This window comes from Equus asinus, chromosome 7, assembly GCF_041296235.1.
Source record: "Equus asinus isolate D_3611 breed Donkey chromosome 7, EquAss-T2T_v2, whole genome shotgun sequence".
NCBI lineage: Eukaryota > Metazoa > Chordata > Mammalia > Perissodactyla > Equidae > Equus > Equus asinus.
In genome coordinates this window covers 73813970-73829522 of record NC_091796.1, presented here as the reverse complement: position 1 = coordinate 73829522, position 15553 = coordinate 73813970, and the positions used below count along the sequence as shown (strand labels likewise).

The 15553-nt window shown below is 47.6% G+C and overlaps 1 protein-coding gene across 11 annotated transcripts in view; it reads right to left on the bottom strand.

Annotated features, from left to right (window-relative positions):
- SYNE2 (spectrin repeat containing nuclear envelope protein 2) overlaps positions 1–15553 on the bottom strand; it is a 298118-nt gene that overhangs the window by 10138 nt on the left and 272427 nt on the right. For 9 of the 11 annotated variants that reach the window (XM_070513755.1, XM_070513754.1, XM_070513759.1 and 6 more), the window contains 8 exons: positions 12149–12311; positions 6745–6932; positions 6083–6233; positions 5551–5733; positions 4007–4144; positions 2623–2817; positions 982–1264; positions 384–452 (listed from right to left, as the gene is read on the bottom strand). In XM_070513755.1, coding sequence (XP_070369856.1) covers positions 384–452; positions 982–1264; positions 2623–2817; positions 4007–4144; positions 5551–5733; positions 6083–6233; positions 6745–6932; positions 12149–12311 — 1370 coding nt within the window. The remainder of the gene's footprint in view (positions 1–383; positions 453–981; positions 1265–2622; positions 2818–4006; positions 4145–5550; positions 5734–6082; positions 6234–6744; positions 6933–12148; positions 12312–15553) is intronic. The other 2 variants (XM_070513760.1, XM_014853703.3) reach the window with 1 other exon arrangement.

Below are 15553 nucleotides of genomic sequence, written 5' to 3'. Positions count from 1 at the left end.
CTCCTCTTCCCAGGAAATCACCGTAAGCAAGGAAGTAGTTCCAAACCAAGCCACCATGAAGAAAGCTTGGCCCATGCCAAAGGACTCGAGTTAGATGGAGCGGGAATAAAACTAAAAAAAGGCACCATGAACAATTCCCTTCTGCACAGGCCTGAGGGGGAGGCGAGGGTTGGCGTCGAGACTGCTCTGGTCTGGGCGGGGCTTGGTAAGGAGCACGCGGGTATGTGTGAGTACGGCAGTGTAAATACACCATGACACGAGGACCAAGGCGCATGGTGTCCACAGAAGGCAGAGGTCAGACATGACATGGGAGCGAGGTTTAGGATGCAGTGTGCGCCACAGGGTGCTGCCATGTTGAGACACATGCACGGGCAAGGGCCTACCAGAAGACGCTTTCAAAGTTTTTGTGGTCATTTTAAGATATGCCTCAGGATTTTCAGGGATTTCTACATCTGAAAAAGAATAATGTCATTTTCCTCACTGCAGGCGTCTGGAGATGAATGGCCAAGTATTAAGTTAAAACAGTAGAAACATTGTCAGCTGGAAGGAGAAAAGTACCCTTTATCTGTTTTATTAAAAAGCTTTAAAAAACCAGATGGATTTTTTCAGCCAACTCCTCACTGTCGGAAGCAGTGGTGGGGAAGGGGACGTGCACAGAGAGAACCAAGACACTCCATTTACTGATGCTCTGAAAACTCAACCGAAAGCCCACTGAGGAGCCTTCCAAACAGCCACACCATCAGGCAATAGCCTTAACGTCCCAATGGGACTTTCGTTTCTTTTTCCTTTCATTCTGCCTGTAATAGGAGTGAGTCAACTCTCAGGAGTCAAAAGTGGGCAGGACAGCACACAGGAGGCCACAGGAAGTCTGGGTCAGCCGCAAGTTGGACTTATGACCAGTGAGAGTTGGCCAGGTTGCTAAGGTGCTAAAAATACAGCCAAATGGGTCAATTTCAAGGGCTCTGGAAACCCGGCCGTTACCTGACAGTGCACTGTAGTATGGACCCTCCTCGTCTTCTTCGTGAGAGGACGAGCCCCCTACGTCGCCTGTGTGATCCCACTCCAGAGGGATGGAGTCCACACTGACAGGGGTCTCACAGCCAGACCGCTCAGGCCCTGGTGCTGGGGGCACCAGATGACAAAGAGACTGAGGAGATGAGGGCTCCTCGCTCACTCCCCTTTTACGCCAAGAGTCAGTCTGGATCTCTCTGGGGTCTTCCATGTCCGTTTCATTCTCAGAGGCCTCCTTTTCGTCTTCCAGGCCCTAAAGCGGGAGGATCCAGTTTTCAGAATTAACCAAATCCCAGGCTATTGCAGTTACTAGCAGCGTGAGAAGGCGGCCCGTCCAGCAGTTCCTGAAATGGCCACTGTCAGCATTTCTGAGGCAGCTTTAAGCAGAATCAGCTCCCCAGGCCTGTCTGTGTTATTCCAGTTTACACTATCTAGCGTGGGGCCTAGAATCTGTATTTCCCAAAATTTCCACCTTCTTTCTTAGAAAAGATCTGAAATTTGATAATCTAAGAAGATAAGGAAATGGAGGCCAAAGTTTCATTGATGGTTAATGGTAGCTTCCTCCAAGATTCAGGAGATTAAAATTAAAAAAAATTTTTTAAGGCCATTAGAGTATTCTGGATAAGATTCACAACTTCAAGGGCCACATGTACCAGGTTCTTTCTTTCTTATCCCCCAATCTTATTGTTCAGAATACAGAATCTCACTCACCCTGTGTTATAATGATTCTAACAAAAATGACTAAACTGCTCTATTAAAAATGAGAGAATTGTAAGGTAATTTTTGAGGTTACGTCTGATAAAGAATTATGTTTGAAGTTGGCCAGTTGGAGACACAAAAGAAGAAAAGGTGGCCAGTTGTGTTGGTCAATGGTCATCATTAAAGCTTCTGTCACAAAGGCAGTAAGTGACTTTGAATAATGGCCTTAACTCCACCTGAACATCCCAAAAGATCCCTCTGCCAAGGGAAACATCACAGTTGCTTTCGAAAGTTGGTGCTTTTGGCATGTCAACAGTGAGACCAAAGCACCAGAAAGGCACAAATATTAAAAGCTTGCAGACACTGAGGCAAAGGCCAGTAGAGTCCCAAGTTGCTACTGTTAGCAAACTGGAACAGTTATCCTCACAGGGAAAACAGGTAAGAGAAGCAAGAACTTTCAGAAGTGCCACGCTTTCCACTGGGAAATGGGAGCTTGTAAGTAATTGTGGCTCTATATTAAAAGGAGTGGAAATAAAATTTTTCAACATAGTTTTTTTTTTTTTTGAGGAAGATTAGCCCTGAGCCAGCATCTGCCACCAATCCTCCACTTTTGGCTGAGGAAGACTGGCCCTGAGCTAACATCTGTGACCATCTTCCTCTACTTTATATGTGGGACGCCTGCCACAGCATGGCATGCCAAGCAGTGCGTAGGTCCACATCAGGATGTGAACCAGTGAACCCCGTGTGAACTTAACTGCTGCGCCACTGGGCCAGCCCATCAACGTAGCTTTTTTACCATAAAATAAAATCATGGTTAGCCATTACACAATAAGTTTCCCAATTCCTTAAAAATTTGCCCAGACGTCAGCTTTGAGTGGCCCAGAAGCCCTCTGTTGGGGGCAGTGCCCTTACCGGAGCGTGGGAGGTCAGCCGCCGGTGGAAGCGGGAGACTCGGCCGAACACCTCCTGACAGTACCGGTGGAGCTCCTCCACCTCGTCTTCGATCAGCACGGCATCCAGGGGCTCACTCTTCTGAATGAGCTGCTCCCCAAAAACAATGAGCTGATCAATCTTGTTGGTATTCAACGTGATTTCCTGTTGGAAACCCTATTTAGAATATGAGAAAGAAAAGATTTCAAATAAAGAAAAATTCTGCGAGGACCCAGTGTCTGTCTCTTTGAACAGGGCCACAGAAAAAGCATCAGAACGTCATTACTGTTTTGTTCCTTCACTGAGTACTCCAGCTTCATCAATTTTTAACAAAGTGACAATAAAGATTTAATAATTTAAAACAAGTGTACCTATTTTTTTCTCCCCCTTTGAGGCACTGACTTTTCCAATTAAATTAATTCTAAAAGTTTGACATGGATGGACCTTTACTGTTACTGGGTCTGAAGGAGAGACCTTGTCTTACTGACGCTTGGTGGAAACAGAAAATCGTCCATAAGTCACCAACGGGCATTTGCTTCTGCTGACGCAATAATAGTGTGCATTGGTGCCATTCTATTAGGGAAGGCGCATTTCTATTTTTCAACATCTTGTAAGACCTAGCCAAGGAGGGGAACAATAGTGAGACTAACGAGTAATACGGGCAGACCTCGCTTGATCGCACTCCGCAGACGCTAGGTTTTTTACAAGACCCTCCACCAGCAAAACGATTATGATTCGCTGGCCGCTCAGATGATGGTTAGCATTTTTTAGCAATAAAGTAGTTTTCAATTAAGGTATGTACATTGTTTTTTAGACATATGCTATTGCACCCTTAACAGACTACAGTATAGTGTAAAGGTTAAGTTTTATAGATACTAGGAAACCGAAAAATTCATGTGACTCGCTTTATCGCTACATTCGCTTTATTGCAGTGGTCTGGAACCGAGCCCGCAATATCTCTGAGGTATGCCTGCACAGATATTTGTAACAGTGGGAGAGCAGAAGATATCTGTTCTTGGGCCCACTCTTGATACAGGTTCTCCTCCTGTTACACCCCACATGTTGCACTCAGACTCAAGTGCTGGAGAAGCAGCATCTTTGGAAGTTCTGTATGGAACCCAAAGGGCGTTCTCCCCGTAGATGATTATAAATGACAAAGAGAATAAAGGGCCTCATTCCAATGACCCCTGGCCGTAAGGAAGAGTATCCTGGCTTGTGATAACTCAGCAGTACTCAGGTGGATGCAGTCTGGCTGCTGTAACAATTCTGGAACCTGCTCTCAAGGTATCAGGTGACATTTGTACTTGGCCAGCTCTCCTCTGCAAAGGTGCACTCTTTTAAGAGCAGCTAAGGAAGCAGGCCTCACGTTCAGCTGGCGCATCTTGTCGTCGGCGTCGCTTTCCGAGAAGTGCTCCACGTTGGTCAGCTGCAGGTCCATCTCTGTGAGCCACACCAGAATGCTCTCCCTGGTCCCCTCGAATTCTTCCCTTTGGTTGGTGAAATGCTGTGACAGGAGAAGAACATCACATGTTTGTGTTGATGGCAGAATGAGAGTTCACTTAGGCAGCAAGGCAAGGGTGCCCGGCGTACTCAGAGAAACCTGCCTCTGGGTACCCGGGGGGCCCACAAGGCCTTCAGGGGGCCAGTGTGGGGTCAGGAGCCTGGGTCTGGTCCTGGCTGTGTGATATCAAACGAGCCCCCCACCTTCTCCCAGCCTCAGCACCTTCACTGGCAAATGAGGGTGTGGGAATGTTGACTACGATCAGCATTTGCAATTTCATAATTCTCTAAGCTTGTGATTTTCCCCAACCTATCCTTTGAGGAGCCCCTCCAAGTCCAGGCCAGGCACCTTGCCTGTTTTTACCTGTCAGCCTCTGGGGGTTGACAGAAGGATTTACAAGCCTCATGCTGGAAAAGTACTGCTCTGAGGGCTGAGCCTGGACTCATGCCCCATTAGCCTTCACTGACGTAACCCTGAGTGTGTCTCCTCAGAGAAAGAAGACCCAGATTTACCACCTCCAACTAAGGATGCCTCTCGGGTTACCGCCTCATAGATGGGCAGCCGATGCTCACACAGAGCCTTCAGTGCCCAATGATGGCTTAGACTGGTCAGAGTCACATCAGCGGGAGATAAAGAAGTCAGTGCAAGAGGGGTGTCTGAAAAGTTAGCCAATTTCTTCCCGAGAGGGTTAAAGAAAAAGTCTAGATTCTCATCTTCTTAGAATGGTTTCAAGAGCATTCTGCTCTGAGAACAGAATACAGGGATTAAAATTACTTCCTGCAGCCACAGCCCACACCGGTCTCGTCAGTTACACCTGGACTCACAAAGGATGACATACCACGCCTTCTGAATTACAGAAATTTAAGGGGAATGTTTACATTCAAAAATTGAATCCAACTTTTGAGGTTAGTCAGCGTGCCCCGAAATTCAGAGGATAATCACTCTCCCCAACCCCCACAATGCAGAGGGGGCTCTGTCCGCATCCCTCAGGGTGTAAGAACCCACGGGACACACAGAAGCGGGCAGATGGGCGAAGCGGGCCTCTCTCCAGGCTGAGAGGGGTCTTCGCCAGACCCATGGATGGCAGCGCCCCAGACTCTGGGGACAGTCTGTGAGCCAGCGTGCACACTGTCAGGGGTTACAGGAGCGGAAAGAAGAGGCGTGTTGGATAACACAAATCACATAAACAGGCTCTGCCTAAGAAGCCTGTTCTTCAGCAAATAACCTCTTTAAGGAAGTGAACGCTGGCAGCTTTGGGCTTAAACAAGGGGAGACTGTGTTGGAAGGATGTTAAAACAGCTTAGGCCTTAAACGAAATCTTCTGCCTGTTGCTTTGTTACAAGCCTGATGTGGCAGATCGCTTCCCCCTGAAAATCTACAAACAACCCGAGTGCCGTAGAGAAGGTTACTCTGAGTCTCCGCAGCACAGCTGTGACCCGCTTCTGGAGGTTGTCCCAGCGCTGGTTGCCCTCGTGGACCATCTGCTTCAGTTTGCTGGCCGTGTCGGTGCGGTTCTCCCGGGCCAGCCGCCGGTACTGCTTGTTGATGAGCTCCAGCTGAGTGAGCCGCTCGTGGATCTGCCGCTGGAAGGCCTGTGTCACAGAGGAGCCCATCCGTGCCAAAGCACAGAAAGTGCCGGGACACCCCCCTCCAGACCCCAGATGACCTGACTCATAGTGGTTAATCCCCAAACTGAAAAGGCATCAGAGGGCATACTTCACTGTTCTGATGCTAAAGCTAAAGGCTTCCAAGTTCAGTGCATGGCAGCTGCATAATCGGCAATGTCTTGCAAAGCTGCCCAAGTAGCTGATGGTGGGTTATGGATTGGGTGGCCCGGGCCAGTAAGGGGGGAAGCCCGCCACTTAGAGGAGTCATTTTAGCCACTCCTGACCCCGCCGCGGGCTTGGTTATCAGGAGCCCTGGGCTGGAGGGGGTCATTACCTCAAACCTCTTCAGCTCTTCTTTGGCATTTGTGTACAGCACCTCTGAGGAATTCGGGTAGGCCGCTGTCCTCTCGGCCGGCTTGAGCCAGTCCTCAAAGCGGGAGTAATCATCTAAAAACTTCTGCCACAGGCGCCACGTCTCCTCAATTCTGACAGGAGGAAAGCAACGAAATACAGGCCACCCGTTTCCACCATGAGCTTTCACACCTCCTTTCTCACTTAACCGGTCCTGTTCCCAACTCCCCTTGCACCGTCCCTGTTCGAGGGCAGAGACTCTACTAGACTTCGAGCAAATAACCAGCAACGTCACTCCTTGCTCAGGACACCTTCTGTCTGGGAGCGCCAGCGCCTCAGAGCTCCTGCCTCACAGAGACAAACAGAAGACAGGGCTTCCTCTGTGACTTTACAGCTGGGGACAGAGTACAGTCGCCAGCCATGGTTACAGCCCAAGACACAGGCGAGCTGAAGAAAGACATGACCCAGTTAGATTGTTCTGGAATCATTCACTTAATAAGCACTAGTCACACTTACTGAGCCTTCCCTGCTAAGACCCGGCACATTTCAAAGTGAAGGGAACAGAACACAGTTACTGTACTTTCGGTCAGAAGGGTGCACTGAGTTGGCCACATTTAAAATGTTTAGGGGCAGCTCAGTTCTTACTTCATTCGCCGCTCCATTGACATGGCGCAAATGTTCCTCCAGCGTCTGTCCAGGCTTCTGGTAGTCTGCTGGATGGAGTCACACTCGGTCTCATTGGCACAGGCATCGGAGTCGTGCAGTAGGACATCACAGATGTTAAACACGGACTCCACCCCCGCACTGTGTTGCTCAATGTCTCGCTGCAGGTCCTACATTACAACAGAGTAGGAAGCACCTTAAGATGGTGGTCAAAGGATCTCTACCCACACCCTCATCTTCCAGCCCAGGGGGCACAGTCCTGGGTGGATTTCTACCTTGGAAGCAGAAACACAAACCGGTTCCCTCTCATCTTTGTGCAGCCATTGCACTGGAGCAGCTGACACAAAGCCTAACAAGTCAGGCAACAACTGGGATTTCTTTGTCACACTGACTATGTGAGGAGTGGGAGTAGTGGGGGATACCCTCCCCTGAGATCCCACCGCCCCACAGATGGAGGGGAGGCATCGGATCCACTCCACACCACTCGACCCCAAGGGCCTCCAATTTAGACTTGGCTTTGGGGAGGTCTTCCGTGGAAAACTGACTGAGTCTCTTCAGTAGGACCGAAGACTTCAGCAGCAGCAGATCTTCACCTTTTATGGGTCATAGAATTCTTAAATCTACTAAGACTTTTGTGCTACCTTTACTGCCCCCCCGCCCCAAATAATGCGTGCGGCTGTATGCTCCACAGCCTCCCCGTGAGCCCATCCTGGGGCTCAACAGGCCCAAGGGGAGAATTTGGGGGTAGAGACTCTGCTCCTCCCATCTGATGGGGTCCAGCCAAGGCTTAGCTCTGAGAGGGGAACCTTGTTCTCTGATGGCGACAGTGATGCAGTTCCCTGATTCAGGAGGAAGAACATTCATGAAGAGAAAATGCATGGAGAATAACCATGGCACTGCCCGTTATCACCCAGATCCTTCTGTCCAACACGCGTGGGCCGGGAGGGAGAGGCGAGGAGGCTGCATGGCACTGCGGACGAGCTAGGCTTCTCCTGATAGCTGAATTCTGAGGAAGGTGACATGAGACTGCCCCCACTAATCTTAGCATCCGAGTTACTTTGTGAGATAGCAAAGACGAAGCCCAGTTCTAAGTTAAATACGGCACTGTTAACTATATTAAAGTTCCCTGGCTTTCACAAAGTTCAGTTTATAGGAGGGACAATTTTATACACAGTCCCTGCCGCTGTCTACAGGAAGGCAGCATGAAGTTCATCACGGGTCACCTCAATATTTAATAATTTTGGACATTACTATTGTATTACTAGATAAGACTAATATTTTCTTTCTTTTCTCCTGATGAATGCACGGTCCGGATCATTCTGTGTCCGAGTGGATATGAAAGAATAAAATGCTAACACTCCAACTGAATTTTAAATCAGGCAGTTCTTAACATAGATCCTAACTGATAAAAAAGAGCACCTCAAAGTTATATTCAGAAGAAAGGTGTTTCCCACTTGCCACCTTGTGTGCCCTGTGAAAAGAGATGCGCAGGGTGACTTTGTAAGCTCTTCAGTTGAGGACAAATGCCTGAAATGCTGCAGTGGGGGACGCCTCCCTAGGGTCAATGTGAGGACTAGCTTTACAATTATTAGGTTTAAATAGAATTCCAGTTTTAAAAATTCTTAATGGTTCACAGAATTGCCATGGGCTTTCCTAAAACTTACTGGCATTGATAAATATCCCTTTTAACTTTGTTAACAAATAAGGAATTCTAACACTGGTGCTAAATGAGTAACACTGACCATTTTCACTGATAAATGGTACCTGGCCCTGACCTCACACGGTGGGGTTGGGTGGGATCTGGTTGAAAAGCACGGAGGAAGTCTCGTCTATGGATAAACATGAATGCCATGCATTTTAACAGACTCTCTGCAGTCACTTTACATTATTGATTCAGCTTATAGTGAGTGAAACGGCTACAGAAAACTGATTAATACGCAGGGTGAATGGTGGCAGCGAATGAGCTCCATGATAGTTTATAAGAGACGACCGACATCTTGGGAAAAAAGAAGTCCCAACATTTTCACAATTTCCAAAACAAATTTCTAAAGCACCACAGAATGGCCTGCTGATATTGTAGTGTGAACCAGTTAGTTACCTTGTAAAATATCAAATAAAGTGGTAGACCTACTCGAAAATGCAAACCATTTAAATGCTAGACAGGTGACACTTTGCAAACTGAAATAATCCTGCCACAGGTCTCCACTGAGGCCCGAGTTTGTACAATAATTAGATTTCAAGAACTGTCCAAATGCAGAGAAGAACTAGACTTAAGAAACAACATAGAACAATGTGAAGACGTCTGCTGACAGCTCTGGAAATGGGCTCCTGTCCGTTTCATTTTTCTGGTCCTGCGTGGGGGACACAGAGCACTGAAGCTGAGTAAGAGCTGGGGTGGGGAGCGAGAGGAGACGCGGGTGACATGAAACTAGAGCTAAGAAGGCAGCCAGGAGGAATGACAATACAGAACGAGCTAGAAGAATAAGGTAAAGGGGGGAAGGAGAAAACCAGGCAGAGGGCAGAAAATTGCACGTGGTGGGGCGCCGGTGGTGGCTCCAGAATGTCTCTGTGGGAGGGGTTGGGGGTGACAAGTCTGGGTGGTCTTGGGGAGTGATTTAGGGGGGCTGGCATGAAGCTGAGTTGGGCCACTGGAGAGGGGACTATTGGTAATTACAGAACCACCTCCCCACACCACCACCTGGCACCCCTCAGGGAACCAGGAAACCAAAGAAAACAGGAGCAAGGTGCTGAAGACTCACGGAAAGTGGTTCACAGTGTAAAATGTCACAAAGGTTGCTACCACTTCCTTTGCATTTTGAAGATGATATATTCTCCAGAAATCACAATACACCCTTATCATCTAAGGAGTTTCACATAAAAGAGAAACAAAAAAGGAGTCTTCTAAGGTCTGACCTCTGCCCCACGGCCCCAGGGACATCACAGTGAGGATCCAGGCACATTGCGGCTCTTTACCCCTCTTGGGGGCTGAGGGCTTTTGCAGGAAGCAATACTAGCCCAAGCTTTCAGGTCTTATTTCCAGAAGTAATCACGTAATTTACTATATTTAACTAGTGATAGAAACACGGGTAAGGTTTTTTGAAATGGCCCATACATAATTCTTTTTTGTGACACATTCCTGTTTTTGATGGAGCATTTAAGGTCTAGGCCTAGTATGATTTTTTAAAACAAAATGCTAAAAGTTTCCTTTTAGTATATCTGTGGTAGACAGAATATTGGCCCCTCCAAAGATCTCCATGTCCTTATTCCCAAAACCTGTGAATACGTTAGGTTACACGGCAAAGGAGAATTAGGATTGCTAACCAGCTGACCTGAAAACAGGAAGATTATCCTGGACCATCTGAGCGAGCCCAATGTAATCCCAAGGGTCCTTAAAAGTGGAAGAGGGGTGGGACCAGCCCGGTGGCACAGCAGTTAAGTGTGCATGTTCTGCTTCGGCAGCCCGAGGTTCGCCGGTTCGGATCCCGGGTGTGGACATGGCACCACTTGGCAGGCCATGCTGTGGTAGGCGTCCCACATATAAAGTGGAGGAAGATGGGCATGGATGTGAGCTCAGGGCCAGTCTTCCTCAGCAAAAAGAGGAGGATTGGCAGCAGATGTTAGTTCAGGGCTAATCTTCCTCAAAACAAAAACAAAAACAAAAACAAAGAATTCCATGATGGTGATTCTGAATTCTATAAAGAGGGAAGCTGCAAATGAACCAGACTGAAATGCTGCACCATTTCAGTACAGGAAGAAACAAGGCCAAGGGGATGGCAGCTGCTCCAAATTGTACACTTTTGAGAATAAACTGTCTACAATTTAATGATGTTTTGTCACCCTTCAGGTTTATAAAATGTTAATACACATTATTATCCCCTGCCAAATTGAGCCAGTTATTCTTTAAGAAGAAAAATATTGCCAGCTTCTGTATTATTTACCTGAAAAAACTCACCACTCAGGGTAAATGGTTATTTGCAAGGCCTTGTCTATAAAGAGACTATTCAAGAAATTCACCCTAGTGGATCAAACTTGTAAATAAAGCTGATAATGTTCAGTAGCTGTGAGTCCACTGAGAAGGGCATTACAATCTCTGCAGTGTCCATTAACATGGTACTTATATCGATATTCATTTCTCCACAAAGCAAAGACAGAATTTAGATGACCTCAATGAAAAAGACATACTTAAATTTCTGAGGCTAAGTGGAAAAACCAGTATTTTTACCTAACAGCATTGCTAAATCATACCAATTTGAAAATAAGAGAATAGGCATCGTTTAAACAGTAATTGTAATAGATTGAATAAAGATCTAAGTCAAGAGTACTATCAGCTACTTAGCTCTATTTCATGGTAGCATGAAATGTCACTTGTTACCATTAAAGGGAATGACCTGAACTCAAGAGAATTTATCATCAAGGGGTGGCCTTGATGATAATCTCATGGAAAAGGTTCAGCCCCGGATTCTGTCTCCAAGCAGCTGTGATACGTGGGCAAATCTCTGCAGTGTGTCAACAGACAGCAAACACCAAGGCTTTGGAGGAAATGCGAAGAAAACAGACACAAGTCTAAGAACCTGATGGCAACAGTATTGCTTAAATGGTCAAAACAGAATCTGCTCACAGGTCTGAGGAAAACAGAGGTGATGGAAAGCTCCTGAAAGAGTAACATAAACATAATATTTTAGAAATAAAGACAAGTTTAGGCACTGCATTTGAGAATGAGCACGTGAATGTGAGCCCACAGAGGGCAGGAAAGTGGATTTGGTAAGTCAGTGATATCAAAGAGCATGCCCACGTCAGTGCAGTGATAAACACTGGCGGGACTCAGTGGTCTGCAAATGGCGGAATTCCCAGGTTGGCTCAGAGGGTGCGTAACCGGTGACAGAAATGCCCAGAGCATTGCAGGAGAAACTTCCTAAGCTATCAGTCCAAGCACGCTCCTATTACACCTTGTTTTAATTTTTTTAAAGCTCTATCAGACACACCAAGTATTGTCCCATGAAAACCTTCCTTGGTTAGAAAAACTATTTTTCTTTCAATTTATTGCCTTCTAAAACTCTATCAACAAAAACAACAAAACAAAGATCCAAGTTAAAAAAATAACAAATAAGAAAACCTCATTTACCACTAAGATTAAGGTCTGCATCTTAACCATTGTTCAAGGTATTTCACAAAGAGCTATGTGAATGGTGGCGGAGGTGGGTACTCAAAAGACGGAGACCTCACACACGCAAAAACACGGACCGGTGATCAGCTTTCTCTGGAAAAAACAAGCCCGTATTATGAAATGTGAGCACACTTAAATTCACAGCCAATACAGGGAAGGTTCGAGTTAGCAGGTATTGTAGACACCTACACCCTTACAAAAGCTCATCGCCCATTCCCCCACCTGCTGCTCGGCGAGCCTCTTCTGGATCTCTTGATCATCACAGACGTCATAAACCACGGGCTTAGAGAGCTCAGACTCAATCCGAGCCAACCAGGTGCGAAGGTTGCTCATGTTTTTGTCTAACTGCTGAATAAAAGCAAAGGTCTCCTTCAGCTTCTTCACCCTAAACATATTTGTAGGAAAAAAAGAGGTGGAAAACAAAAGCACAATGTTTAGTGGGGAGAAGAATGCACGGACGAGGGTGTCGGAGGGTGAAAAGGAATCCACATCGGTTATTGATTTTACAGCAGAACAACACTCACATTACCAGATAGTTTTCACAGAATTATGTGACACTTTCCAAAACTGCTGTTCCAGCTGATTTTCAAATCGACTGAGTTAACCCACCCATGCAAATATGAAGTCCTACTATTCTCAGAGTGAGACCCCTGAGACCCAGTCCATCTTACTGGGGCTGCAGAGGAGACGGGAGGTGCTTTCTCTCTTTCTAGGTTAACTTCCGTCCATCTTCTGTCTTGGGGATGCCCAATGATCAAAGCAGCCAGGACCTTCCCTGACGGGTTAAGATCACACACCTGCTTCACTTGGTGGTATCTGGCCCATGCTGCCTCTCATGGGACCCTCCTCTTGAGCAAGCAGAGAACGTGTGTCAAACCCACCCCGTCCAGTCCGAGGGGTTGAGGGTGCCGCACGCAGAGAACCAGCCCATTACGGGGCAGCTGTGTCAGCCAAAAAGGGAGGGGGCTCAGAGAGAGGCTGCAAGCACAGTTCTGACTCCACCTCCCTCACCGACCAGCCAGACTCGGCGGGAGTCACTGTATTTCGTGAGCTGGCTGGCACGTCCACGTAGTTGAGGGGAAATGACGCAGCTGCTGAGGGAAAACGATCTTCTGATAGATCCTGAAGTAAAATGCTTTCATAAACTGCTTCCACAAAAGTCCTAAAGTAGAGCTTATTCCAGTGATCTGTGGGACTTTTAGTGAATCCCAGAGATATGAAGTGATGGCTACAATGGAAAGTTCCCATTTATCAAAACTCATGTTGCAAGGTGCCGTCAGAACTGCATCCCACGGCGCTAGCAAGAGAAATCAGGGCACTGACCCTAACTCGGAGGATGCGCACTCCTCGCCACCGTCATCTCTTCCGTGACTGCCTGTGAACAGCTTCCTACCGTCCGCCATGCCCTCCTGTCTGCCTTTGGTTCTATAGTCAAAGCGTACATTCCAGGCGGCAAGACTGATCCACGTTCAAACCCTTCCACAGTCCTCACTCCGCCCTGACGTACTGGTTTAACCTCTGACCTTACAGGTCCTCAAGAGGACAGTGGCCTCTCCGCCTCCACCCCTGCACTCTGCAAAGTAGCTCCTCCTCCCTTTTCCTGGGGCTTCTTCCACTGCTCACTGAGGCACCAGGGGCCCCTTGCCCACGTGCTCCTGTGGCACCCAGGCCCACCCCTCATTCACTGTGCATCCATCACGACAGAGCCCACACTGGCCAGGCTGCACAGGGCTGCTCCCTCTGCACGTACGGCACCTCCCACACTGCCTGGGGGGCAGGAGGTATCAACAAACATTGGTTGAATGAATAAATGTGTATAAGACTTCCACTACAAGCTATTATTTAAGTAGACCACAGAGTTGTGTGTGCTTTTTTTACTTTTTAAATTTCTTTTTGCATCCTACAGTAGATCAAATCAACTCTGGGGACTGACTTCTAGTTTTAGCTCTATTACCAGCTAGTTTTATGATTTAGGGAAAGTCCTTTTCCCTTAGCCCCCTCATCTCTAGTAGGCCCTCAGGGGCGTGGTAGCATCCGGGCGACGTTCAGGTCAGAGCTCTGGATGCAGGCAGACTGCGTCTAAGCCCCATTGCACCATCCCCGCAAGGAACCTAACCTTCCTACGTCCCTGTTTCCTCATTATCTGCCAAATTATTATCCACCTTGCAGGTGGCCGTGAGACTGAAACAAGAAGATGCATGTAAGACCTTTGTCAGATAGTAAGTGCTCAATATAATCCTAGGTCTTATGACTGCTGACTGGGACTACACGAGGCCGCAACGACGCCTCATTTATACGGCACTGGACCTCAGGAAGTCCTTTTACAAATATTGTATTCTCAACAGCGCCATGAGGTAGGCAAGCCTGGAGGGAGGCTGTGGAGGCTGGCGGTGGAGAGCACCGACTCTGCGGTCAGGGCCTGGGTCTGAATCCCAGCTCTGTCTAATCTCAGCTGTAAAACGCTATCAGAAGCAGTCTCTTCCTTCACCCGGTGGCTGAGAGGATCCGGTGAGATATAAACCCATCAAAGGCCTTCAGCACAGTGCCTAATAGAGATAAATCCCCAGAAACTGTGGTCAGGATGACTTTCAAGGTGTGTTTTCCATATTGCATTCTTATTGCAAACATCATAAGGAAAAGCTCCCTTCAAAGCTACAGGATGATTTATTAAACAGGAAGTAACAGAATCCGAGGCCAGGCCTGGATGCAGTTGTAACCTAGATCCCTCCTTTGTTCCTGTGGCTTTGAGGTACACTCTCCTCACCCCAATGTCTTGTCACCCTGATTGCCCAGGGACCAGACAGAATACTCCAGACAACGCCAGAGCAGCCAGGAACCCCAGGCCCCATGGGACAAGGAGTCTTTCATGCAGTTTGCAAGGGGCTACCCTCCTGTAAGGCTGTGGCTGGAGAAGCAGCCTGGGCCTGAGAGCTGCCATAGATGGGGAGAGGAGCTCAGGCCCAGCAGCCTCTGCACAGCTCTCGTGCCTCCCCCTCCTCCCAGGACCTCAGCCCCCACTGTCTTATCCAGCACCTGGATGCAGAGACGCTGTGATCTTGAATCATGTTAATCCCAGGGCGAGGTGTGCAGTGAACACATGGGGGAGTATGGAGAAGGCGGAGGAATGATTTAGTTTTCTTCCCCAGGACTATGGTACTCCAGGCCAGTGGTGTCCTAAACGGGGTGCTCAAGACTCAAGACAAACCACTGGGGTGTGGGAATAATATATTAGACTTGCTATTATTAACCCACTTAAAAAAAATTTCTACATTGGATATGCCTTATAATTCACAAGCTTTATTACTGAAATGGAACATCCACAGAGCATGCTGACATCTGCACGTGCCAAGCCTGTTGTGTTTTACATGTCAGCAACTCACTTAATCGTCACAACAATGCTATGTGATCGGTACTGTTAGTATCCCCACTGGACAGATGAGGTAACTGAGGCACAGAGATGAAATAACTCGCTCTAGTGACACGGTCATTAAATGGCAGAGGCAGGATTCCAATCTGGGCAGTCTGGCCTGGAGCCGCTGTTCTTAAGCATCTCTTACAAACCTGCCTATGCTAATGTGCACTTACTGGAGGTACGAGATGTTTTTCTTGCTGTCAGGGAACGTGATC